The 25,338-nt window shown below is 48.2% G+C and overlaps 1 protein-coding gene across 2 annotated transcripts in view; it reads left to right on the forward strand.

Annotated features, from left to right (window-relative positions):
- Positions 1-17,637: 17,637 nt before the first annotated feature.
- TEX264 (testis expressed 264, ER-phagy receptor) overlaps positions 17,638-25,338 on the forward strand; it is a 128,720-nt gene continuing 121,019 nt past the window's right edge. The window contains exons 1-3 of one of the 2 annotated variants that reach the window (XM_077822676.1): positions 17,638-17,773; positions 21,361-21,433; positions 23,207-23,494. In XM_077822676.1, the coding sequence (XP_077678802.1) occupies positions 23,237-23,494 (258 nt within the window). In that variant the 5' untranslated portion in view covers positions 17,638-17,773; positions 21,361-21,433; positions 23,207-23,236. Of the gene's footprint in view, positions 17,774-21,360; positions 21,434-23,206; positions 23,495-25,338 lie in introns of those variants that run through there. The other variant, XM_077822677.1, reaches the window with a different exon arrangement.

Consider the following 25,338-nt stretch of genomic DNA (forward strand, 5'->3'; position numbering starts at 1 on the left):
GAGCCCCATACCACACAGAGGGCAGAGGAGTGGGATTCCTTCCCACAACTCTCCTACCACATTCAGGATGGCATTCTGGTGGTGTTCAGATTAGGGAACTTGTGCATTATTGCCAATTTTCTGCAAACCAACAGAGCTTTCAAGGTGTGGATAGCCTTAACTCTGCCCCCTCTTGTGTGTGCATCACATGGCCATGTAGGAACTTCATCAGTGTCTCTATGTTGCACACTGTGATCAGTCAGAACTTCTTGCAACCTCTGGCTCCAAGAACCCAGGCCCCTCCAAATGCAGAGAAAGGAGAGTCACTGATGGCAGTATAGAGTTTTCCCATGCAGTTGAGCCATCCATCAGAAGGCAGTGGTGCACCTAGTTACTTCATTACACTACTGACTTAATTCATAATGGTGTCAAGAGGTTTAAATGTCCTAATGTCTGAAGTGTGCTGATACCCTCTGATGGAGGGTGCTGGAGGCAAAGTGCCCACGTAGTGTATCAAAGAGCCTCTATCCCACCCACATCACGGAGTGTGACTGATCCCTAATGTGCTGCAGATTCCAGGACACACACACACACACACACACACAAACACACACACACACATTCCTGAGAGCTCTTTACACTGAAATCCTCTCCGCTGGGAAGAAACTGACACTTGTCACCTGTCTAACACATGGTCTCACACAGTACAAGAAGTCAGAGTCCCATGGAGTTTGTCCCTCTTTACCACTCACTTCATTAGACTTTCTGAGTTGAATCTGTAGGTTAATGCAGCAAATTCAGATGGGGGCTCCTGACCTCGGTGTGCTGGGTTTGAGAGATGGCCATTGCCAGGCATGATGCGCTGTTGCTAGTGCTTTTTACATCAGCCCTGCTCAAGATCATTTGATGCCCTAGTGGATAGAAATTTAAATGTATTCCATATCTAGAGGAGTGGGGGTTGCTGCAGTGTCCCAGCCTCTCAGACCTGGAAACATAGGTTCAAATCCTTGTTCAAGTCAAAACAGAAAATAAATGTGATGGTCTCAATGTCACACTTTTACTATTGGGCAGGAAAAGGGTGGGTTTGTGAGGGGGAGGTCAGGGCTGGCATAGCAGGGGGTGCCAGGTCAGGACTGAGGGGCAGAGGCAGAGCTGTGAGGCGGAGCTCAGGGCTGCCATAGCAGGGGGTAGCAGCTCAGGACTGGGGGCAGCAGCAAAGCTGTGCGTGGTAACTTGTAAAGTACTTGCCTGACTCTAGCAAGTGTTACCCACCCATTTTTTTTCATGATCCTTCATTTCATGCAGAATGACGGTGTTAAGAGAAGACGTCTGGTCCACAGGATTTGGATACAGGGAGTTTCGCCTCTAGGCCACCAGAGCAAATCTGGACACGATCAGTGGAGACCAGAAGTAACTGGCACTGCTGGCTGTTCAGTGGCCCCTGTGAAACGTGTGTGGTCTGTCAGGTTCCTAGTGGTCATGGCCTGACCTCACAAAGGGCCCTTTGCTCGCAGTTTCAGCAGTTTCAGCTGCTCACAAGTGGGGCAGTGGAGGGGGCTGCTTGTCTTGCGGCACGGATACGGCACTATCCAGGGCTATTAAGAAGCCAGTTTCTAGAGCTAGCATTCAACTCACTGAAAACTCTCCTACAAATATATTTCAAAGGGATTTCTCCTGCCTAAAGTTAATCTGCACTAAGCTAAGCGAGTTGGTGTGGGTGTGCTGCAGCTCTCAGATCAAGGCCCTTAGTTTGCAGGGCTCCTCAGTTCGGCCTAACCCTAAAGCTGGGGCCATCCTGCCACAGGAGTCACCTGCTGCTTTGCTCAGTGACCCAGTTAGATGGATTCACTGATGCCAGCCAGGGCCCTGGGCCGAGGTTACTGGGCCTTACGTTCCTGAAGCTGCTCCCTGCCTCAGCCAAGAGTGCCTGCCTCCCCAACCTGACACATCAAAGCTTTGCAGTATTTTCTTTTAATCCAAAGGAAGCCTACTCCCTGCCCTCCCCTGGTCTCCTGCTCTAATTGGAATAAAATAGAACAAACAGGCATGGGGGACTCTGGCAGAGAAAACGTTTTAATGAGCAGTAGAGGGTTCCTGCACTACTCTCTGCTTCTTCTCAGAGGCTGTCAGCTGGAATGGCTCTGTAACTGCAGCCTGGATTTGAAGGGAGGCTCTCCGGATGAGCCCCCAGGACCCCTGTACAGTGCCGTGCTTCCACAGCCTTTTGGAAGAGCTGCTCTTTCCTCTGGCACATCCAGGCCTGCCTCTCTCACTCCGTAAGTGGCCTCACTCCAGGGGATAAAATGTACCGTTCAGCTGGCCACCTCTGAAAGACACCTGTTGAACAAACCTCAGTAGTGTCCTCTGGGGTTTGAGCCAGGGAAGGAGAGGCTCTGTAGTTTAATAGAAAGTTAAGGAAGAGATCTTTCCTGGTTTTTGCCTTAGGTGGTTCCTTTCGGCCTGATCCTGCAGTCCTTACGCAGGCAGCCCTGCCATAGAAGGCCATGGGAATTTTCGTGAGCTAGGAGCACTGGATTTGGCCTGTATAATCTCCAGGGGATTAGTGAATGGCTGAGAGGCAGACACACATAGGGTGACCAGACAGCAAGTGTGAAAAATTGGGACAGGGGGTGGGAGGTTATAGGTGCCTATATAAGATAAAGCCCCAAATATTGGGACTGTCACTATAAAATCACATCTGGTCACCCTAGATGCACACCATGCCTTTAGCCCCAGCTGGCCATTCGTTCAGCCCCATGTAGGGTCCCTGCACCCAGGTCATTCTGGTGATGAGCTGAAACCCAAGGAAGATTTGTCAGGGGGAGGGTTAATTGAGCTGATGAGAGGAAAATAAACCTGGAGCCCTCAGTGTCCTTTGCAGGGTCACTTTTCTGACTACGGCCACATTTTGAGGAAAAGAAGGATCCCATGGCCCCAGCCATTTAACACCATATCAGTCAAACCTGAATGAATCTAGCAGAGATGGGGTTAATCAAAGAGTGCTGAGGGTGCAGGAGGCATGTCCGCAAAAAGGCTCCCAACACGAATGATGCATCAGCTGACTTGCACTGGAGTGAGCAATAGCATAGTCAGGGCCAGGTGTGTGGGGCCAACCTGAGGTGTGTGTATGCGGTATCTACCTAAGGGGCTTCTGTCTCCCTGTCATTGTAGTATCAGGAAGCCTCAGTATCTAATTATTCCCACTACACTCCTGTGCAGTAGGGAAGTGTTAGTAAAGATGGGAACTGAGATCAAGACCAGGGGTATGTCTACACTGGAGCTAAAGGTGTAATTTCCAGCTAGGGTCGCCACACCAGTGCTAACTCTGGGCGAGTTAGCCACGTGTATGGCCCTGGGATTTCAAATGAGATTGGCCTCGGGGCAGCTAGCCCGTGCTTCTGCTCGCTTCACTGTGACTACGCTGCTGTTTTCAGTGCACTAACTCCATCCGAATGTCTGCACAAGCTGGGAACGACCCCTCCGGTACCAATGTAGACATACCCTAGGTGATATGCTCAAGAACACACGGGCATCTGTGGCGGAGCAGGGATTCAAGATCAGGTCTCCCACAGCCCACGCTGGCTCTCTAGCTGCTGAACCATCCTTGCTTTCCACAGCACATGCTAGGCCAGCCTTTTTGAAAGAGCTCAGCATGCCAGGGGAGGCTCTGGCCCTTTCCGTCCGAGTGAGTGGGCATGTGTGAATGAGAGCAGATAGGCACAGGCTGGGGTGTGGGTGTGGTTACAGCATGCAGGTAGCGGTACACTACGCAGGTGCATCGTATGTGGTACAGTTCTGTTCTCATCATGACTCAGGAGAGACTGAAACCAAAAGCCATTGTCTACGCTGTTCACCCATTAAAAGCTCTGGGAAAGAGACTTCCTCATGTTATCTGACATCAGAAATCTCCCCTTGGAAAGCAAGGAAATAAACTTGAGCCTGATGCCGGGAGACGTGAAGGAGGTGGCGAAGCAGCCACACAATAAGTGGCAGCCTGCCAGTGAGTTAGACATGAAGAATCACAGCTGATGGCCAGGTGTTTTTGAAGCACATTGTTTCTGTGAAGCCATATCCTGGGCAGGCACACGATTAGACTTTATTCGACATGAGCAACGATTGTGTCCCATGTCATACAAATAAAATTGTGTTGGCCCAGTGCACATGTGTGAGGGAGTGGCACAGTGGCTGTGAGTGGACACAGGATGTCTGCTGGGTCTGGGTATACAGGGAAGACTGAGGATGGATACAGCACAGTCACCTGAGCACGTGTCCATGCAACCCACTGGTCAGTGCGTTCATCTCTGCCTCCTCTACAGAGGATACAGATCAGTCACAACCCCTAGCTACGGAGCCAGGCTCTTTAACTCAACCTGTAGAGACTCCTGCTTTTAGTTCTCAAGGTCCTCAGTTGAGTTCCCAGTGTGGCAGCCATCACATCTATGCTACTGATACACCACCCTAACACCTTGCTATCCAGGTACCAGTGGGTCCAGGGGCTGTTTGTTTGCGCTCACGATTGTTATGATCTGTGGGGATGTTTAGAGAGGCATCGTGACCCAGTGGAAAGGGCTCTGGAGTGAGAACCAGGCCACCCCTCCTCCCCCTGCCCCGTGTTCTGTTCCCAGCTCTGCAACCTCAGGCGAGCCACTTTGCCTCAGTTTCCTGAGCTGTGGAAGAGGCGTAATGATACTGTCAAGTCCTGTGAGCTCTGCTGATGAAAGGCACTCAGAACAAAGGCATTTGGGAGAGCAAATGTGGGTCATTTAGGAAACTGAAGAGGAGAAAGGGCTCAAGGCTAGGCCTGGATTCCTGGACCAGAACAAACTATCTTTTTCCCCCTTTTGGTCTGGGGTTCTGTCCTGCTCCACTCAGGAGGTATGTCACAGCAGGTCATTACCCCAGTTAAGAGTGTTCCCTAAATATGTGCATGTGGGGAAGGACTGGCTGCATCTTTCCCAAAGCTTCTCTTCTCCCTCCCCCACCCTAGTTTAAAAGCCTTTCCAGCTCCAGCCTGGGATGCATGGGGCCACTCAGTTGATTCCTCAGCTGTCTGTCTTTGCCTTGCTCATTTTTTCAGCACCAGGTCTATGCCTGGGATCCCAGGTTTACTAAAAGTGCCGATCTCGCTCTGCACTCCCCAGAGAGGCCCTTGCTGTAATCCCAGCAGGAGTGTGGGATGGGCTGTTTCTAGAGGAAGAGGCAGCTCCCATGGCGCAGTAGCCAAGATTGGCAATAAATCTTCCTTCCCGCTGTAAACAATCTCGGAGAGGGTGTCACAGGAGCACGGATGGAAGCAAGGAGGCCAGGAGCACTCGCCTGCTTTAGTGTCTGGCAGTAAGTGTGTCCCATTGGCTCTCGTCCCCGCTTTTTGTGCAAAGAAGACCATTCCTAGGGAGCTCCATTGTGGCTCCTGCTCTAATGAGCTCAGCTGTTATTCTTTCTGTGTGAGCTTGGTGCTGGCGAAAGGAGTACAATGGACAACCCTGTGGCCTGAAGTCCTCTCATGTACAGAACAGGGGTGGTTCAGCCACCTCCATGGACAGGACAGGCTGTGGCATTTTGGAGAGGGCTTGCGGGACAGCTTTATATCTTTACAGGCTCCCTGCTCAACTCCCTTCTTAAGAAAGCAAATCAAATTCAACTCTCTCTCGTCTCCACTGGCTGCAACGAAATTAGAGCGGGGTATTTGGCCCAGTGTTTCTAATGGAACTGATAACTGCTGGTCCACCACATTCCCCCATCTCGAGTTTATGAAGAGTGACTGTGTTTGTATCTCTGTGATGCTTGCACTGAAGTTAGCTTAGCAAGGAATAGCTACAGACAATAAGCAAGGCTCTACAACCTGTATAGACACTCCGTCTCGCACACGCACACACTGTCTTTCTCTCTTTGCCTGGAGAATCTATCAGGGCACCGACCCATGAGGACTACCAAGCCCTCCATGTTTGTGAAGTCTGGGATGGGATTATTGAACAGTGCCTAGTGATATTGGACAGAATCAGCTTGGTCTGGGGAAAGCTCCTGAAAGATTGTGTCCCATTCATGGGGCAGGCAGGTGTGTGAGATACCCAGCAAGAGGCAGCAGATCAGACCAATCTGGGAGAGTAGGGGAAGGAGCCCGAGTATATCTCAAACACTGAACGTTGCTGATGGTGAGTGAGGCAGCGCAGTGCATGAGTGAGAGAGGAAACCATTTCTTTCTTTAATGGATTGAATAAGCCTGGCCTGTAGGAAAACCTGACAAAGTCTGATCTCTGCTCTAAAGTCCTGTGGGTGGAACTGCAAGGGGCCTAAGGGAGTTAGTTAATGGGATTTGGGCCCCTTTGAATGTCCCAGCCTATATTTCTGTGTCTCAACTGTGTGTGTAACTCCTGCTGTCCTTTCTGGGCCATGATAACATGACGTCTCTGGACACTAAGCTGGCAACAAGGCTATGCTGGCTTCTAGTTCAACAAAGATTGCATCTGCTCACCAGCAGCTAGCTAGATCCCAGCCACACACCCATGCAGTGATACATCACCGAGAGATAGCAAACTAAGCTGAGCCGTGGCAACAACCTGAGATTTCTGGCCAGCTATATTCTGCTGACTGACAATCCCCCTACAGATTCCATTGGACATGGTATCCTTTAAGCAATGTCCCAGGCTGCTATGTAGCATTTCTGTGTACAGTACCATTAGACCACTGCTGTGCTCCGCCCGAACAGGGGGTCTCATATCAGGGGTGGGTAAATAATCTCTATGTCCATAGTTTTAGTCTAAATTTGCAAAGTCCTTTTCTATCTATCTATAAACATATAAGTGCAAGTTATTATTATTAATTATTATCATATCGGTCCATTCATCAAATTAAATCTTACAAAAACACAATGTTGAAACATCCGTCCCTTACGAAAGGCAGTATTGGTTTTGTCTGCCCCCAGGCTCCCCAGTCATCAATAACCCAAGTACTGAAATATTTAGAAACCGAAAGAGCACGAGTTAAATGATTCTTTCAGAGAGCACTTTACATTTCTCAGGGTCTGTTTCTTTTCTGCCCGCTGCACTGCATGTCCTGAGTTTCTGAGAGTAGAGGCGTTGCAGAGAGGGGGGCGCGACAGCTGGTTTAAAGGAGCAGAACTTTGCCCTGGAGAGGGTTTAACTCATTCAGGGGACTTAGTGGTAATTTTTTTCTTTAAACATTAGTGCTGTCAGACAAAGTCAAATGGAAAACAAAGATTTATTTACAGGTTTCAGAGTAGCAGCCGTGTTAGTCTGTATTCACAAAAAGAAAAGGAGGACTTGTGGCACCTTAGAGACTAACAAATTTATTTGAGCATAAGCTTTCGTGAGCTACAACTCACTTCATCGGATGCATTCAGTGTAATTACAGCTTATGCTCAAATAAATTTGTTAGTCTCTAAGGTGCCACAGGTACTCCTTTTCTTTTTAAAGATTTATTTAGTCATTTTTACTTTCTTTTTGGGGGGAGAGGGGGATCCAATAGAGTAGCCTGTGGTCAGTGGAACAGTCCTCTGAATGGAACAGTCCTTCAGTGGAAATGTGATCTGCAAACTAATTTCAGATTGTTAAAATATATTGGTGGGAAATTAAATGGTCAGAGTAAAGAAGCCATAGAAAGTACCAGCATGGAATATACAAAGCCTTAACTTGGTAATAAAATCTGCTGAATCCAAAGTAAGGCATTTATAATGATGACAAATAAACTTACCAAAGACTTCCCCATCATGTAATATGGAACACGAGTGCCAGAGTAATCTCTGTTTGCTCTTCGATTTAGGAAAGGATAAGTCACAGTCAGAAGCTGTTTTGCAGATGTAGAGGCCACCTATATGCTCAGTTACAGTGGGTTAACCCTGACATAACTCCAGTGACTTTGATGGAGTTACACTGGATCTGGCCCAATGTAAATGGAAACACAATTTTGGTCCCACAGGGAGAAAAAAATACAAAGATTTTCCAGCCACTAACAGTAGCACTTTAATAACTCTTTGCTACTCACCACCTCCAGGCTCTGCTGACTTTTACAGATGATGAGCTGCTGTCTGCTTACGCTGCTTTCCTGTTTCAAGCTCCACAGCCTCCAGTGCATTAGCCCCTGGCAAAGCAGAAGCACCTGAAATGTACAAGCAAGCTGTAGAGTAGGGGTGGAGTCAAGAGCCAGTGATGTCATCCAAAGACAGCCTCCATTCATAAAAATAGTAGAAGCTGTTACCAGACCATCTGTTCCACTTATTTATGTTTCATTCTCAACCCTTAATCCAGTTCCTTAGCCCAGACAAAATTTGCTGGGAAGAGCTGACATCTAGTGGTAAATGTCTGTATTTATCGAGCTGGATGTTTGGATCCAAATAATTTCCTAACATTGCAAACTGGCCACTGATCATGGTTGTGAAGTGGGTGCAGATTTTTGTATTAAATTATGTGTTCTCTGCTTTTCTAGAGCACATTTCACTTGATGAGCTCAGTGCACCTGATGGAGATTGGTTAATTAACACTCAAAATATCCCAATAGGTAAACACTTTGTGATTATGCCTCCTTTATAGATGGGGAATTGAGATACAAAGAGGCCAAGGCCCAGATTTTCCGTGGTATTTAGGCATTGCTCAGCTCGGCACTGAGGCCTAAGTGATTTAGGTGGCTACATACCATTTTTAAAAGTGTCATCCACAAAGGCACTTAGGCATTGCCACGTTGAGGGTCATGGTGCCTAGAAAAGCCAGGAACAACACAGTGATCCACAAAGCCAAGTTATGCAGCTAGGCTCCCTGTACAATGAATGGGGAGAGAGAGGCGCATACGAATGGGGTCCACAAAAGCCAGCACGTTTAGCAGGGAACTGCCGAAGCCAGCCAATAGGAGTTGGCAATCAGAGGTGTATGCTAAACCCTGCCCCTATCTTGCAGATGGGTGCCTAATCCAGGCAGCAGGGTGGCACCTAGATTTGCTTGGTGATCTGTGAACGGTCATCCACCACCTGGAGTCAGATGGCTTAGGAGCCTAAGGTGTTTCCTGTAGAAATGAGTTAAGTGTCTGCCTCACTCCATCCAAACCGGCGGTTGGTGGTGCTCAGTGGTTAGAGCACTCATCTGGGATGTGTGAGACCCAGCTTCAGTTCCCAGAGCGGGAGAGAAGGAGTGGGGTGTTCAAGAGTCACTGGATTGTCCTCTTGAAGGGAGACAAGTGAGCAGCTGTCCTGGTGGTGTGGGAATCTCTATGGAGAATGCAGTTGGAAAGGATGTGCTTCGGCTAGGTCTACTCACTGACGTGCAGCTTGTTTTTCATTGAACAAAGGTGGGAGACCTAATGAGTGTTTTGGGAAAATGAAAACATCAGACGGACTTCAGCTAAGAGGCCCCTCACACTAACAAAGCCAGGAATACCTGGAGGGAGCTCATCTTCAGAATGCCCAGGAAATCAGCTGCTCTAAGGGCAAAATGCCTAATCCAGCTCCCTTTGACTTCAGTGGGAACTTTTATTGATTTCAGTAAGCATTAACTTAGACCCTGAATTCTTTCATTAGAGCCACACAGGTTATAGCTCAGATAAACAGCTGAAATCAGAAGGGATTTAGGTGACTTTGTATCATTTCTGAGCTTGGGACAAACTTCCCCAAAAGGGGGCACATTTTAGTGGTAAAGGGGTGGTGGATAAAGCATCTTACTTATACTGCAGCAAACGATTGTTCAATTTATGTGAGTGTATGCACTCTTTATTAGAAATCCTTCCCACCTTTTATTCCCTTGGGTTTGATGAATGCATGTTCAGCAGAAAATTTTCTTTTTCATCCAAAAATTAGCAGCATTTAATACGGGTTAAACCTCTCTAGTCTGGCACCCTCGGGACCTGACCAGTGCTGAACCAGAGAATCTGCGAAACCATGGGAGGTCAATGCAGAGCGCCAGCGGGTCTCCACAGGCGCGGGAAGTAAGGGTGCGGGGGGTGCTGCAGCCCCCCCAGGCTTTGCACCCAGCATGGCCCCCCCACCCAGGGGCCTGGCTGCCACCTGGGAGCTCTGATACTGGCCCAAGGTCCACCCCCTCCGGCCCAGAGCTTGAATGCCATGAATCAGCTGTTCGCGGCATTCCAGAAGGGCTGGGAGGGAGGAGGAGGAGTTGGTAAGTGCAGCGCCACGTGGGGGAGCTTGGAACCCACTAATTTTTCCCCATGGGTGCTCCAGCCCTGGGAGTGCCAGATTAGAGAGGTTCAACCTCTAATATTTAACCAGCTATTGGATCAAGGCATTTACAGTATTAAATTAAGTGATTTACAGTATTAAGTTAAATTATTAGAAAATGTTGCATGCATTTAGATATTGCTATGAAGCAGGAAAGAGACTTATTCCCTTTTGTGGTGTAATTTGTTAGCTCTCCTAGACTAAGGAGGGTTAGGCATAGTTAGTATCTAAATGGGAGATCGTTCAAGTACATGTTACTTTAGGTAACAGCATTCCGCTTTCCAAAACTGCCCCTATAGTTTCAAATAACTAGATCATGCATCTTCATTTCCTATCCTAAATGTGTGTGTAGAATGAGTGTGTGCTATTAAACAGCTACCAACATTTGCTCCCGAGGTGGCTGCATGTTGCTGGTGGGTCAAGATGCTCCTGTATGTTTATAAAGCACTCTGGGATTCTTTGGGATGAAAGGAACTATTTATATTTGTGATATTATCATGACTAGTTTGTAAATATTGCTGTGTAAAGTTTGTGCTCATATTTTTTTACTCTTTTGGTGACTCCCTTGGGCTAATGGAATTGAGCAGCTGTGGTCTAGTGCACTGAGCAGCTTACAGTGGAGTTAGGAGAGGTGGGATCTAGTCCTGGCTTTGACACTAACTTGGTGTGACCTTGGGCAAGTCATTTACCAGCTCACTGCCTCAGTTTTCCTTCTTTTACAATAGGAATAATAATGTTTAGCTGTTTTTGTAAAGCACTTTGATATCCATTAAATAAATATGCATAAGAGAAAATTATTATTATATCTAGAACACCAGTCAATCACTGGGAAAAATCAGTTCCAAACAAAAAAAAATGGTGGTAACTGAGTATTCTAGTGAGTGAAGTTATAACAGATAAACCTATCTTCACTTTTCCTTATACTGTAATCCTCCTCTTCTCCATGGTTTCTGATGCAGATCCAGGTATTATCTATCTTTCGTACCCGTCCAGCCATACAACATCCATGCTTGACTTCAGTCCAGTCTTTGCTGTAGCTCAGTTTGTCAATACAGTTTCAGCCACAAGGGGTCAGAACTTCCTCAAGTACAAATGGCTCTCAAACCTTTTCCTTCTGTGGGCCATCTGCCCTCCTATCCATCCCTGTGCTAACTACAGCACTTGGTTACAGTAACTTGCCTGTGTAACAACTGCATAAAAGCTGAGGAAGGATTTCAGGATTTGCTCCCGGTACTGTAGTAGTGATGGAATATATGGAATTTCTCTCCAGCTATGAGTGAAGAAGGTCTTGTGGCACCTTAGAGACTAACAAATTTATTTGAGCATAAGCTTTCGTGAGCTACAGCTCACTTCATCGGATGCATTACTGTCTTCCTCTGCTAAATGGTATTTCCAACCTTGAGGTTTGTCAAGGCAGGATGTATTTTGCAATGTTCCAACTAAAATGTTCAAAATGTAGTGAATGTCCTCCCCACAGATACTTGCTTATGTTGGCCCTTTGAGTCTAAAGTGATTTTTTACAAAGCACATTGTCTTCTCCCTCCCAGTTCAAATGCATACCGTGTAACTGAATTTGGGGAAAGGGAGATAGTGACAGGAGATGGCATGTGTGACATCTTGCTCAGGTCACTCACAACTATGAGCCCTCTCCGATACACCCGCTCAACTGCTCTGCCAGCAAACTCTCTTGAGTATTCTGCCAGTCCAAACCTTGCCTTGCAGATACCCATCAGTGCACCCTAACTCCCAAGTTCCCCAGAGACGTCTCCCTGCCATGTCCCTCTCGCTGGACACTCATAAGTTTGCATCTAGAGAGACAGAGCACACACCAGAGACCCACCCTGTAGTTTATTACACAACCCTGAGATTGTTTTGTAATGAAACAAGAATGTTTATTAATAGAGAATATTTGTTAAGTGCCTTCAAGTAAGAGTGAAAGAGCTAGGAAAGATCAGTGACTAAAACTTAATTTCAGCAAGTTACAATATCTTTGCCTGAGCAGGTTTCTCACCAATAGTCAGTTCCCAGGAACTTCAACACCCTTGGCTGAAGGATCCACCTTTCTTCAATTTCAAGAGCTCTGGCCCCTTTTGTCTTCCCAGTGAGAGATACCAAAATGGCTTTCTGTGTCTGCTTAAATCTCCCAAAGCTCATTGACCCTGTTATAAGAGGCAGGAATGCTTCTTGGGGTGGAGCTTCCATTCCCTGATGTGATTGCTAAGTAGCCATCTCCCCCACTTGCTCGCCTGATGGCCCTTATTTACCTTCCATGTAAATGTGCTTTCATTGTCTTTGATGTCACTTTGCTTAATCTACATTTGGAAACACAGTCAAGCAGGCAAAACAACATTCCTTTGTCTAAGGCATAGTCATTGCCTGCCAAAGACATTTTAGGAACATATTTCCAGCACACATCTATAATATTTTGTACATCACCTGTAAATGCATTGCTCAATAATATTAATGACTAGTGTGTTACCAGTTTGCATATGGTACCTTACATGACACCTTTTAAATACAGATTCTGACAACAGCGAGTTGGGGCAATGAGTGTGTCAGGCCTGAAGTGAGTTATGGTAGGGCATGTCCTCTGCCAGTTGGCATTGGGGTCTCCCTGGGTCACAGTATGTCCAGCAGATGGGGATAGGGTGAAGAGCCAGGGTGCTGTGCTGGGGAGGGGGACTGGAGTCTGCTGCTGAGTCGAGGGCTATTAGGGGCATGGAGCTCACCGATGCCTGTGTGATGATTGCATAACTGTGAGGCTGACTAACCGGTCCAACTAGCAGCACACAGGCACCTGCACTGGACCTCGTACCACTGTCCAGATAAAGCTGGAGTCTATAGACATAGATGGATGAAGCAGACACACAAATATTGCAGAGAACAGGCCAGGAGCCAGTGTGACAGATGAATCAATACTTTTCCAACAATCAACATCCACTGTTTGCCTCCTAATGTGAAAGAATTTAAATAACAATGGGCTGAAAGGCCAGGTGAGTCATAATCGTAAACCTCTCCAAGATGATCAATATACCAGTTGAGAGAGACACAGCACTCCTCTGAGAGCCTCTCCTAGGGCTGAGCGTGCCGCAAACAGTCCAAGGCCAAATATATTCAAAACCTCAGTTGCTGCTTCTCAATCCTATCAGCCAACAACCCAGGCTTGGGGATAGCTGCCCCTACTGGGGGCACTGACCTGTTCTGAAAACAATTCTTTGTATTTTTGTAGCAAATGCAACCATCAGCTCTGCTTGGCACGCCCCTAATGAAGGGAGTCAAAACTAACCAAACCCCTCAGGATTTTCTAGATTAGTCAGATAAATTGTGTGTGTGTTCTGGTTTTTAGGCTAAAGAATATCCAGGGCTAAATAAACTTCAGGGCTGGAGGGCAGGGGTGCTCTCACTCACTGGGTATGTTCAGGCAAAGCACTTAATTTCCCTGTAACGTTCCCCTCCGCCCCAGTAAAGAAGGTATGATACCTAATTCCAAGAGGGCCTTTGAGATGTAATTCAAGTTTGTAAAATGGAGCTCCTTGGAAGAAAGGGGCTAAACCACGGTAAAGTATTATTCTAAGTTATACTGAAATAGGCTTTCCTGCCTCTTGCCCTCCTCACACTCTCCCATCCATGCTCCTAGGACCAACACCTTGAACTGCCCCTGGAAGCAGATGCAATGCTAACACAGGTGCACTGCTAAAGCTCCTGAATGGTCTTTGAGCATAGTAAAGTTGTAGTCCAGCCTTTGGGAATAAGGGCCATGCTGGCTGGGTGAAGTCTGTGGCAGCAAGTAACACTGCAGCCTCTTAGTAATCTTCAGCAAAATGAGAGATCAGTGCTACCTGGCAATTCAAGGCCACTTGGAAGCTCAAAATTACCCACAAAGCATGAACCGGGACACAGTCCTGCAGCAGAAAGAGCAGACCCAATCCTGCAGCAGATAGAGCATGCCAGTCACTGTGCATGTTACTTCCCCTTGCCAACAAGCATAAGGTCTGTCTTTTCCACCCTAATTAGCCATTTTCACTTTTAGCCAGGCAGTGGCAAAGCACTGCCCAGATCTGGTGAAAAGGAGGCATTGAACTGAGTATTACTGGGATGTGATTGCAGCCCAAAACTGGTCTCATATGCCTCTCACATACACATTGGAATTGAGGTGGGATGGAGTGCAGCTCTGTGGCATGGCATATAAACAGGCACCACCCTCCGAAAACTCTCAGACAGAAGGAGTGTAGCCATTAAAGAACAACCCTGTCCACCGTGCCAGACCCCATGAGTCAACTATATCTTGTGTTCCACCATATCAAAGGCCAACAAGCCTTGATAGGGCTAACAACACCAGCATGACTGCTGACGTTTGTCCAATGATTGGAGGAGGAAGAACATCAACTAAGGATACCTCCCTACCCTAGCCAGGTCCGAAACCATAGTGGTAGGGATCTGGCTGAGCCAAGGAACAGAGGAATCCAGATGAACCCTGAGCTGCCATAGAATCATAGAAACGTAGGGCTGGAAGGAACCCCAACAGGTCATCGCTCATCTTCCCTTGCTAACGCAGGACTAGACCATCGCTGACAGGAGTTTGTTCAACTTGTTCTTAAAAACCTCCAAGGATGGAGATTCCACAAGCTCCCTTGGAAGAAGCCTATTCATACATATCCTTTAATTTAGCAAGTTTTTCCTAATATCTAATCGAAATCCCCCTTGCTGCAGATTAAGCTGATTACTTCTTGTCCTACCTTTGGTAGACACGGAGAACAATTGATCACCATCCTCTTTATGACTGCCCGTTATATATTTGAAGATGATAGAATCATAGACTATTAGGGTTGGAAGACCTCACGAGGTCATCTAGTCCAATCCCCTGCTCAAAGCAGGACCAACACCAACTAGATCATCCCAGCCAAGGCTTTGTCAAGCCGGGCCTTAAAAACCTCTAAGGATGGAGATTCCACCACCTCCCTAGGTAACCCATTCCAGTGCTTCATCACCCTCCTGGTGAAATAGTGTTTCCTAATATCCGACCTAAACCTCCCCCACTGCAACTTGAGACCATTACTCCTTGTTCTGTCATTTGCCACCACTGAGAACAGACGAGCTCCATCCCCTTTGGAACCCCCCTTCAGGTAACTGAAGGCTGCTATCAAATCCCCCCTTACTCTTTTCTTCTGTAGACTAAATAACTCCAGTTCCTTTAGCCTCTCCTTGTAAGTCGTGTGCTCCAGCCCCCTGATCATTTTCATTGCCCTCCGCTGGACTCTCTCCAATTTGTCCACAACCCTTCTATAGTGGGGGGACCAAAACTGGATGCAGTACTCCAGGTGTGGTCTCACCAGTGACAAATAGAGGGGAATAATCACTTCCGTCGATCTGCTGGCAATGCTCCTACTAATACAGCCCAGTATGCCATTGGCCTTCTTGGCAACAAGGGCACACTGCTGACTCACATCCAGCTTCTTGTCCACTGTAATCCCCAGGTCCTTTTCTGCAGAACTGCTGCTTAGCCAATCGATCCCCAGCCTGTAGCGGTGCATGGGATTCTTCCTTCCTAAGTGCAGGACTCTACACTTGTCCTTGTTGAACCTCATCAGATTTATTTTGGCCCAATCCTCCAATTTGTCTAGGTCACTCTGGACCCTATACCTATCCTCCAGCATATCTACCTTGACTGTCATCAAGCCATTCTTTGACCTGTCCAATCAAGGGAGAGTTTGGGGCAGAGGTAATGGCTGAGGTAATTACAAATAAATGTCTTGAGCAAAGTCCTGATCATCCCTTCAGGGTATTTAGCATCTTGCTCTCCAGAAGGGAGACATTAACATTCCCCATCAATAATGCACCCACAAACCTCCTTTCTGGGTTTCACCAGCCATGCACACATTTCACAGGACATAGTCTACAGCCCTCCTAGCACTTTCTGGATCTCTGTACCTGAATTCTGGTGAGACTCCATTGGTCCAGGCCCATGGTGTCCTCAAGAGGGTAGCCAAACCAGTCTCAATACAACACCTGTGAAGTGGGTGAAAAACATCTCCTGACAGGAAATGACCAAATCTATTATTGGGTGGAGTCCATTTGGATTCACCAGACTGATCACCATATAGCTCAGTCTTGCTGGTCTGGACATCATGAAACAGGGCATGAGAAGAATTTAACAGCCCCTACCATAGTCGTGGCACAGAAACATAACATTTCCTTACACTGAAGTCCTCAGGTGGGGGGAAACTAGATCACGTGTGAGCCTTTATATTCTGATATTATTTTGTTAGGTCCCCTGCTGTTTCAGTGATGAACACTGTCTGGTAGACAATCAGTTGGTTTTGGATTACATTTTCAGAATATTTATTTATAGGCATTTCTATGATGCTTATCGCTGACTGACATCCACGCGTGAGTTAGTCCTGCTGCCACTTCCTGTTTTATTGTGATGGAGCTATAGGGACTTTCACATCCTTTTCTACTCAATTTTTAAATAATATTCCAATATGAAAATGACTGTTGGTGCAGGTTAGGTTGTTGGGGGATAACAGTGGGGTGCCTTCTTCTGATGTCACCTTGCCAGAGGGACACTTCTCCCATTCTTCTGTGTTAGTTTGGGGTTACTCTTCTGAGAACACCACCCTTGCCTGGTGGGGGAGGGGGGACTCCACAGATGCTTCTGCACCCATTTCTTGATAGGACCAGGCCCGGCTGGAGCCCTCTTCTGGCAACACTGTACACACTGAGCACTCAGCCAATACTACAGGACTAGGGTACTCTCCTCGGATGCCAACGTGTCAGCCTGGCATGCATCTGTGACAGCCCAACACAAGGCTGGAGATCTCCTCCCACAGCACGACAGTAAAAGGCTGCTCGGTAAATTGCAAGGCCCCAGCCTTGGATGCTCCTCCAACAGCACCATTTTGCCCGGTGGCCCTGCTCCGGGCTGCCAGCGTGTGGGGTGTCACTCCTGTCCCAGCATTTCCTTCTGCCCCCCAGCATCGGGCTCTCATTTGGGCTGGCTGGGGAGCAGAGCTGGGAGGTAGCCCAGGGGCCGAAGAGCCCCCTAAGATTGGCACGTTGCCTTGAGAAGAGACTGGCGGTGCCACCTCAGGCTCACTCATGGACAGGCCTGGTTCCAAGGAGGGGCCAGCCCAGTGACCCCCCCAGACCAAGGCAGTGGCACCTCAGAGCCCCCCTCCCCTGCTGGTTAGGGTAGGGCCAACCCGGATACGCCCTCCCCCCCCAGCGGCTGAGATGACACCACTCCAGAGACCCCCCTGTGGCTGGGATGGTACAACCCCAGAGACCTCCGCCCCCTGCTGGCTGGGGTGGGACCACCCCAGAGACGCTTCCCGCCCGGGGCTGTGGCGGGGCCATCGAGGAGCCCCTCTACGCCGCCCTACCCAGGCCCCCTCCGGGGACGGGCAGCGCCACGCCCAGCGCGGCGCCCGCCCGCAGCCAGGCCGTGCCCGCGCACGCTCCGTCCCGCCGGGGCCCGCGCGCCTGTGTGGGGGTGGTGGTGAAGCGGGGGAGCGTCTTGCCGCCTGCCCGCCCGGGCGCGCCCCCGAGCGCCGCCTCAGCAGCGACCGAGACTGAGCCAGGAGCGCACGGCCCCCGCCCTGCTGCCACCGCCGCGGGGTGAGTTGGGCGCGGGACTGACCCCAAGGGGAGACGGGCCTGGCAAATCCCGGGGGGAGAAACGGGCACTCAGGGGATCCCCGAGCGGGGGTGCAGGGGGAGACTGGCACTCGGGGGATCCCTGCTGGCTTCGGGAGGAGACTGATACATTTGTTCGTCTCTAAGGTGGCCCAAGTCCTCCTTTTCTTTTTACTCAGAGCTTGTAAACCCTTGTAGACCAGCCTGCAGTGGATCCCCGTGTGGGGTGGAAAAAGAAAAGGAGGACTTGGGGCACCTTAGAGACGAACACATTTATTTGAGCATAAGCTTTCGTGAGACTGACATGCGCTGGGCAATCCCGGAGTTTCAGCAGTGTTTCCCGAGGAGGAGGGTTCGAGTCCATGGGTCAGCAGGGTCTCTGGCGGAGTGGCATGCGGTGTGCCAGGAAGGGGACTCGCTGTGGGGCAAGTCTTGCTGGGCCAGGTGTTTGACTAGCCTCAAAGATTTCTGCATCTCTTTTGTTTGAGGAGGAGAAAATCTTTGAGGAACAGCCAAACACTTAGTATGCCAAAGTTCTTCTGAGGGTGACCAGTGTCCCCTCCTGCATTGATCATCCCCCCCAAATCTCCCCCTCCCCATGCCCTGGGCTCTCCTCTGTGTTTTTTCTCTAGCACCCATCACCATGGTATCTGGGTGTGGGAGATTCCTTACAGTGCAACTTTCAGGAGAACTCAAACAGTATTTAAAATTAAAAAAAACCACATTTTCTCTAGCTGTGAACACAGGTGTTTCTTTATCAATCTTTGAATGGAAGCAAAAATTGACAATAACCAACATTTACCAATTTAAGCAAAGGCCCAAGAGTCTGTAATGAGCTTGGACCTCATTTGAATTAAAAATTCCAGTCCACGCTAGTCAGGAAAAGCAGGCTGGCAACAAACGTGATTCGCCCTGATTTGAAATCAGTATTGGATCCCAGTGGCATCAGGGCCCAAGGGCTCATTCCACTCCAGTTGCTTAGTCCTTACCTGAAGCCATAATCCTCTGTTTGTGTCATTACAATTAGCTGAACAGTTGTCACAGGAGATTACTACTCAGGTACGGAATAAGAATCTGGAGTGGGCAAACTCTGAAAGGAGCAGAGAAGCTGTATGTTCCCTGGAATCCTAGAAACAGTCCCCAACTGCCTTCCCCTTTCCTGCTGGATAAAACATTGACACCCAGGCAGAATTGCTGCCAAAGTGTATGTGTTCCAAAGTTTTCCATAGAGCATCAGTGGCTCTTTAAGGAATGGAAGGAGAAATGCTTGTTGGCTTCCCAGACTGTGCACGAGCACTGTGACCTCATCAGGCTGGTACACGTGAACCAGGAAGCAGAACACAACTGAAGTAAACAAGACAGGTTGGGAACTTGGGAGAAACTGAACAGCTGTATGAGTAGAGAAGGGGGTGAATGGGATTTGATAACAGATTCCAGTTTCTGGGCTCGTCAGTAACCTCTGTGCAGTGGATGAGTTGGTTAACTGCCTGGGGGCTTGGTTCACTTTCCTCTTCCTAATTTTTGACACGCACAGATTGTAGCCCTGTCTCAATTGTTCTGTGTGGCAAGCTTCCTTTCTTCTTTTTCTTTTGTGTGAGGCTTATGTGTGTGGGTGTGGTATAATCGGTGTGATTTGATTACTAACATTTGTATTGAGTAAGCTTTAGAAACAAACAAAAACATAGGACCAAATTCTGCATCCTGTTACCTGAGGGTAAATCCAGAATAACGCCTGAACATAGCCATTATATGAACAACATACCCTCATATCTCGATGTCTGTACTTTGACCCGTTAACCTTCTACCCTCAATTGGGATATTGCAGATTATGTATTCTTTATGCCATCAGATCCTAAACCGAACTTTGCATCCCTTGATAATCTGTACATTATTCCCTGATAACCAGAAACTTCTATGGTTGAAGTGAGCTGTAGCTCACGAAGGCTTATGCTCAAATAAATTTGTTAGTCTCTAAGGTGCCACAAGTACTCCTTTTCTTTTTGCTTAAACTCTGTATGGTTTTCTTTTTATTTTAACATCATCTTAATAAAATATTGATTTCAATGGAGTTCCTGCAGATTTGCCCCAGATATAATTGATAGCAGAATTTGGCTGAAGTTTTGCCCCTTTGCTCGCTGCCCAAGTATGTACCCAGGAGGTCTGAGCAGGCTTGTTGTCAGGTGGCTAGCTTGAGCCGCTGCCTATGCTACCTAGCCATGTTGCTATTTTTATCTGGAGCAGAGTTAGCATGAATCTGTCCCCTGCACTGGGAGGCACGCTCCCAGCTGCAGAGTGGACATATCTTGAGATGCATTGGTGGAGCTGGGAAGGTTTGCAGAGCACCCCTTGTCGTGGACTCACGGGTCGTGCCCACTCTTAGTCTCATGCAGTCCCTGGGGGGAACCCCTTTCAGTGAGACAGCCGTTCTCGGGGGTTAAGCCCCTCCACTTCCTGGAACTGCACATGACTGTTTCTCGCTGTGGGTTTCTCGCTGTGGGCCCCCTCAGGGAGTCCACTCGCTCTGGACCCCCATGGCCTCCACTCCCATACAACCCTGTTCTCTAGACTGGAGTGACTCTCAGCCAGCATAAAACAGGAGGGTTTATTGAGTGTCTGAACACAGCATACGAAACTCTCAGGGCCCTCAGGCCTGGCCTCCCTCAGCACAGTACATCTGAGTCTCCCCTGCATCCAGGTGGGCTCTGCCTGCTCTGTCTCTCCAGCCCAGAGCCCCCCTGCTTCCCAGCTGGGCATCTGATATCACAGGGCCCCTGCCTGTGTCCATTGTCTTCTATCCAGGTAAACAGGGCCTCTTCTCCTCTCTTCTGTCCTCTGGCCCCCTCTGGCTGGAACCGCCTGGTCAGGTCACCGGGGTCCTCTCTTTACAGCCCATTGTTCTCCCACTGTCCGGAACTGGCTGTGGATCCTGAACTAGGCCTTCAGGTCACCAGTCGCTGGGGTATTCATTCTCCAGGACATTGGCTGGGGTCCCAATTTCCATCGCCGGTCCTCTGTAACAACAAACTCCCTCTCCCATCACCTCTTTAAACCAGTAACAACCAGGTAAACTGAGTCCCATCCCCTCTGCATGCAAACCATTGGAAAAAACAAGGAAAAAACAAGAAAATCCCCCCCTTCATCACACCCCTCTGTGCTATTGCTAGCTCAAGCCATGCCATCTGGCCTTTCTTGTCATGAAATGTTTGATCTTAGATTTTGGAAAGAAATCTCTGAATCTTTCTTTTTAAATTCCTCTCCAATCCTGAAGGGAGATCTGCAGCTTTCCAAGGTGATCTTTTTCTGAATGGAGTTCCTCAGACAGCTCTGATGTGGCTAAACAATCCCAAACTAAGGGGACATGCCATTCATCTCAAGCGGGCGGGGGGTTGGGAGTCATTGTTTGGAATCAGCGATCCTGATTCCTCTCCAAAAGGGAGCACAACAACCCACGTGTAAAGTGGTTGGGGTGGCTGTTTATTTCTAAAGTGGGTATGTGTGTGTGGGGGGGTGGTTTTCATGCTGCAGTTATTAATAAAGGAAATAATGATACTATCTCCCTCCTGTTTTAGGAACGTGGATCCTTGATCAGGACTCTAGCAGAGACCATGAGCTGTTGCTAGGCTCTAGCCTTCTGACTTTCAGGTGAGTGGAACATAAGACACAGTGCGTCAAATTCACCCCAGTCTAATCCCCCTGCAGTGAGTGGAGTTAGACCAGGGATGGATCTGGCTGACTTTGAAGTGTTTGGTCTTGGCTGTGCTTGCATTGATGAGTATAGTAACAGGATTTGTGGTCAATGTGAGGCTGAATAAAGAAATGGCCAAGATGGAATTGTTTTTTCAGAGAAAGTAAATTTGTCCAATGTAGTTAAAGGGGTGCTGCTGAATTTTAACTTGGGTCCCAAATTTAGTTTCTGTTCAAAACCCCATGAGCATAGATATGGGGTTTTGGGGAAAATAAAATCAAACTTTTCTTTAGTGTATTTGATTGAAACTTTCCCCCTAGATTATTGGAAAGCTAAACATAACAGTAGCCTGCTTGTGTATGAAAACCAGCCAGCAAAATTCACCACACTAGTTTCATTGCTCTGAAGTGAAGAGAAGACAGAAAGCGAACAGCACAAATGGTGGAAAGTCCGTCACCATTTTAAAAGCTCTTTCAGATTTAAAAATCAGGTGAAGAAATAAAGCAGTTCTACCTTGACAGAGCCTCTTTCACATATGAGGATGTTTACATTGTGCCTTTCACTTCTGGCTGTGGTATGGTTAGAGTGATCTGGTTTTGGGAGGGGTGTGAAGCACAGTTTAAAGTCACGTTGATCATACTCCAGCTCTCTTTAAGAAGTGGGCCTCTGCTGGCAGAGACAAGAACTGGAACCCCAGAATTCTACCTGAGTTATTTGGATTGGGTCACCTCCACCTCCATCTGAGTAGCTTAAGATGTATCATGATTACTCAGAATTCCCTCTTATCCCTCCTGCACATAAAGGCTATTCCCTTCCAGATGCTAGTATAGATACCTGTCATCAACACATACCAATCTCAGACTGGTTGGGTCTTCACATTTATGGCATCAAGGAAGATGGTGTAAATTGAGAATCAAGCCAAGGTCAGAAACAGGGTAGCATTGTCCATTGTGTGTAGTTCACAATAGCCATCATCAGGATGGAGTTAAACATTAAAGATAACTGATTATTTGTGAAAAGAAAAGGAGTACTTGTAGCACCTTAGAGACTAACCAATTTATTTGAGCATAAGCTTTCGTGAGCTACAGCTCACTTCATCGGATGCATACACGAAAGCTTATGCTCAAATAAATTGGTAAGTCTCTAAGGTGCCACAAGTACTCCTTTTCTTTTTGCGAATGCAGACTAACATGGATGTAACTCTGAAACCTGTGATTATTTGTGGGTTACAAAGAAAAAAAAGTGGGCCTCTTCCCACAAAGCTCTTCGCCAATAGGCGAGATGAGAAACAAATGATCTCTTACATTTTAGTCCTTAACCTTCTGCCTTGTCCATTGTACCATAAATAAATCCTCCAGTGTCCTGGATTCCCAGCCTTGTTAGATGTTGATCTCGCCTGGTTACATCTCAGGAAAGGGGGTGGAGCACCAGTGCTCTTCTGGTAACTGGGTGATAACAAACAATGTCTTCCAATGCCCTGGCCGTTTAACCTCTTAATTCCCAAGAGGCATTCAGGTGGCACAGTTTGCATGTGGTTACAAAAACTGAATGGTCAGCAGGGTGTGGGGTTAATTTTTTGAGTGCTTCTGAGCTGGCCTTAGTTGCATTCATCAGCTGTGTGGAAAGCAGAGGAATTGGAAGAGGAGGGTGGCTGATGTTGCTGGAAAGTAGCTTTGAAGCAGACCGCTGTCTCCTAAGGTTGGCTTAACTCTCCACTTTCTCCTCTTTAGTTTGTGAGGGGAGTTTGAGGCACCGGGGCCATGGCGGACTGGGTGCTCCTTGGACTGATTGGGGCATTGCTTGTACTCCTGCTGCTGACTCTCTTTGGCTTTGCCATCTATTCGGGGCTCTTCTCGGAGGTGGTCGTGAGTACTGGCTCGCCCCCCATCTGCAACATCACCCTGGCATACAAGTCCAAAGTGGGGCCCTACAGCGAGTGTGGCAAGCTCTTCATGGAGAGCTGCAGCATCTCTCCAAAGCTCTGCTGCATCGGCGTCTACTACGACAATCCTCACACGGTAAGAACCAGATGGGAGCTCTCTGGAGCTGGCCAGGCCTGGAAGCCATTCTGCTAATACTCCTCCAGGATGAGCATACAGCTGTGGGAACTGGGCGGAGTTCTGAAATATGGGCCTCAAGTCTGTATATGGCAGAGACCCCCCAAGCTGCTGGAGATCTCAGGCTAGTTTTAGGCATCCCAATAGATGAGTTCTATAATCCTCTGAGCTAGGTCTCATGGAGTTTCAAAGGAAGGCACTGTAGGGACAGGAGTCTGAGGAGGACCAATTGCAAGTGTTGAGGAGTTCGGTTTCAGTGGGGGAGCAGAAATTAGATCTCCATATGACCCCTGCTGGGTAGAACATAGAGAATTACAGGGGTGGAGTGGAGCTGGTGTACTAAACCATGGGAGTAAAGCATTGGATGCCAGATCTCCCTGTAGATGGAAGCGCAGCCTTCTCTTCTGGGCCGCTGTTTGATATTCTCTGTGGTTAAAAGCAAATTGTCTCTTCCTCCCACTACATGCTTGCCTATGCCTGGTTTCTGAGCCTTCGCTTACCTACCCCACCTCTGGCTTGCGAGGTGAGGTTTGAAGAGATTTATATCCCCAGAAGTGCTTGAGACTTTCAGTCTGCACTTTTCTGCTGGTGCTTGCTAATTGCAAGATCAGATGGTGAGTCCTGATGAGATCCTAAGCCTAATACGGGCTTCCCTGTAGAATAAAATGGTTCCCTCTGGCTCAAACTCTTCAGGTGGTGGGGAGAAGATCACTGTCTAATGGATGCTAGATAGCAGGTTAGTACCTTAGATTCTGAGATCGACCTAGTCCAGATGGCCAGTAAACCAACCTGAGTCTTAATTCCCAGGGGGATAAGTAGGATGAGTGACTGACTTGTTAAATGGCATCTGCCCATGATAGACACGCAGTCTCACAAGTGATTCAGCAACACCCAATGTGACCTGTCAAGAATCCTGGGCGAGACCTGCCAGCAGCTCTGTGTGTGTGTGCTGGGGAGTTTGGGCTGTTGGACTTAGAGCTTAGACTGATAGCTCCTGCTTGGCTTTTCTGGTCCCTGCTGAGCTTGGGCCACTGGTCTTGTGGTGCAGGAAGCTGCCTTGAATGTACGAGGCCTACCCCTGTTTTATTGTTGGCTGGTGGTGCCTTTAGACAAGCGTAATGTGTTGCTCAGCCTGACTGTCAACATTCCTCTCCTGTTAAGGGGACGTCATCCACTTACACCTCACACTTCTGTTTGCAAACATTCTACCATCCAGCATTACCAGGGTCCCCTGCAGCCACTGCTGCTGGAGGAAATGGGAGGAAAAGAGCCTCTGGGTGCACCCGTTTGTTCAGTTTGTGCGTTTAACAGCACTTGTCGTGGAGTCAACTTGGTGGCCCTAAGCTGCTCTAGCAGTCCCCATATCTGCCCCTTGCCTGGCCTCTTTACTCTCATTGTCCTGTAGCTCCATGCAGGCTGTGGGAAGCAGAGAATAGCCACAATGCAGTAGACTCCTGCCCCAGACTTGCCACTTCCCTCTCCATGCCTCCAGGATGGGAGCAGAAACGGGTGCTGATGAAGACCCCGTATGCCAGCTTTATGCCAACATGGCAGGGGGTGTGCATTGGTGGTTGTTTCTGCCACCTGTAAAGTGTGGCACAGTTGGGCTGAGAGAGAGAGGGACTCCAAGTGGGTACAAGATTGGGCTGGGATAGAGTGGTGGCACATTTGGTGCTGGCAGAGGATCTGAGTGGCTGACTGCCCTGCGCTGTGACAGAAGGACTCTTCCCAGATTGTAAATGCTGCTGGAAAGCTTTGTCGTTGTTTTGGCCCATCGCTGACTACTGGTCATTAATAGGCTGTTT

This window comes from Eretmochelys imbricata, chromosome 7 (assembly GCF_965152235.1).
Source record: "Eretmochelys imbricata isolate rEreImb1 chromosome 7, rEreImb1.hap1, whole genome shotgun sequence".
NCBI lineage: Eukaryota > Metazoa > Chordata > Testudines > Cheloniidae > Eretmochelys > Eretmochelys imbricata.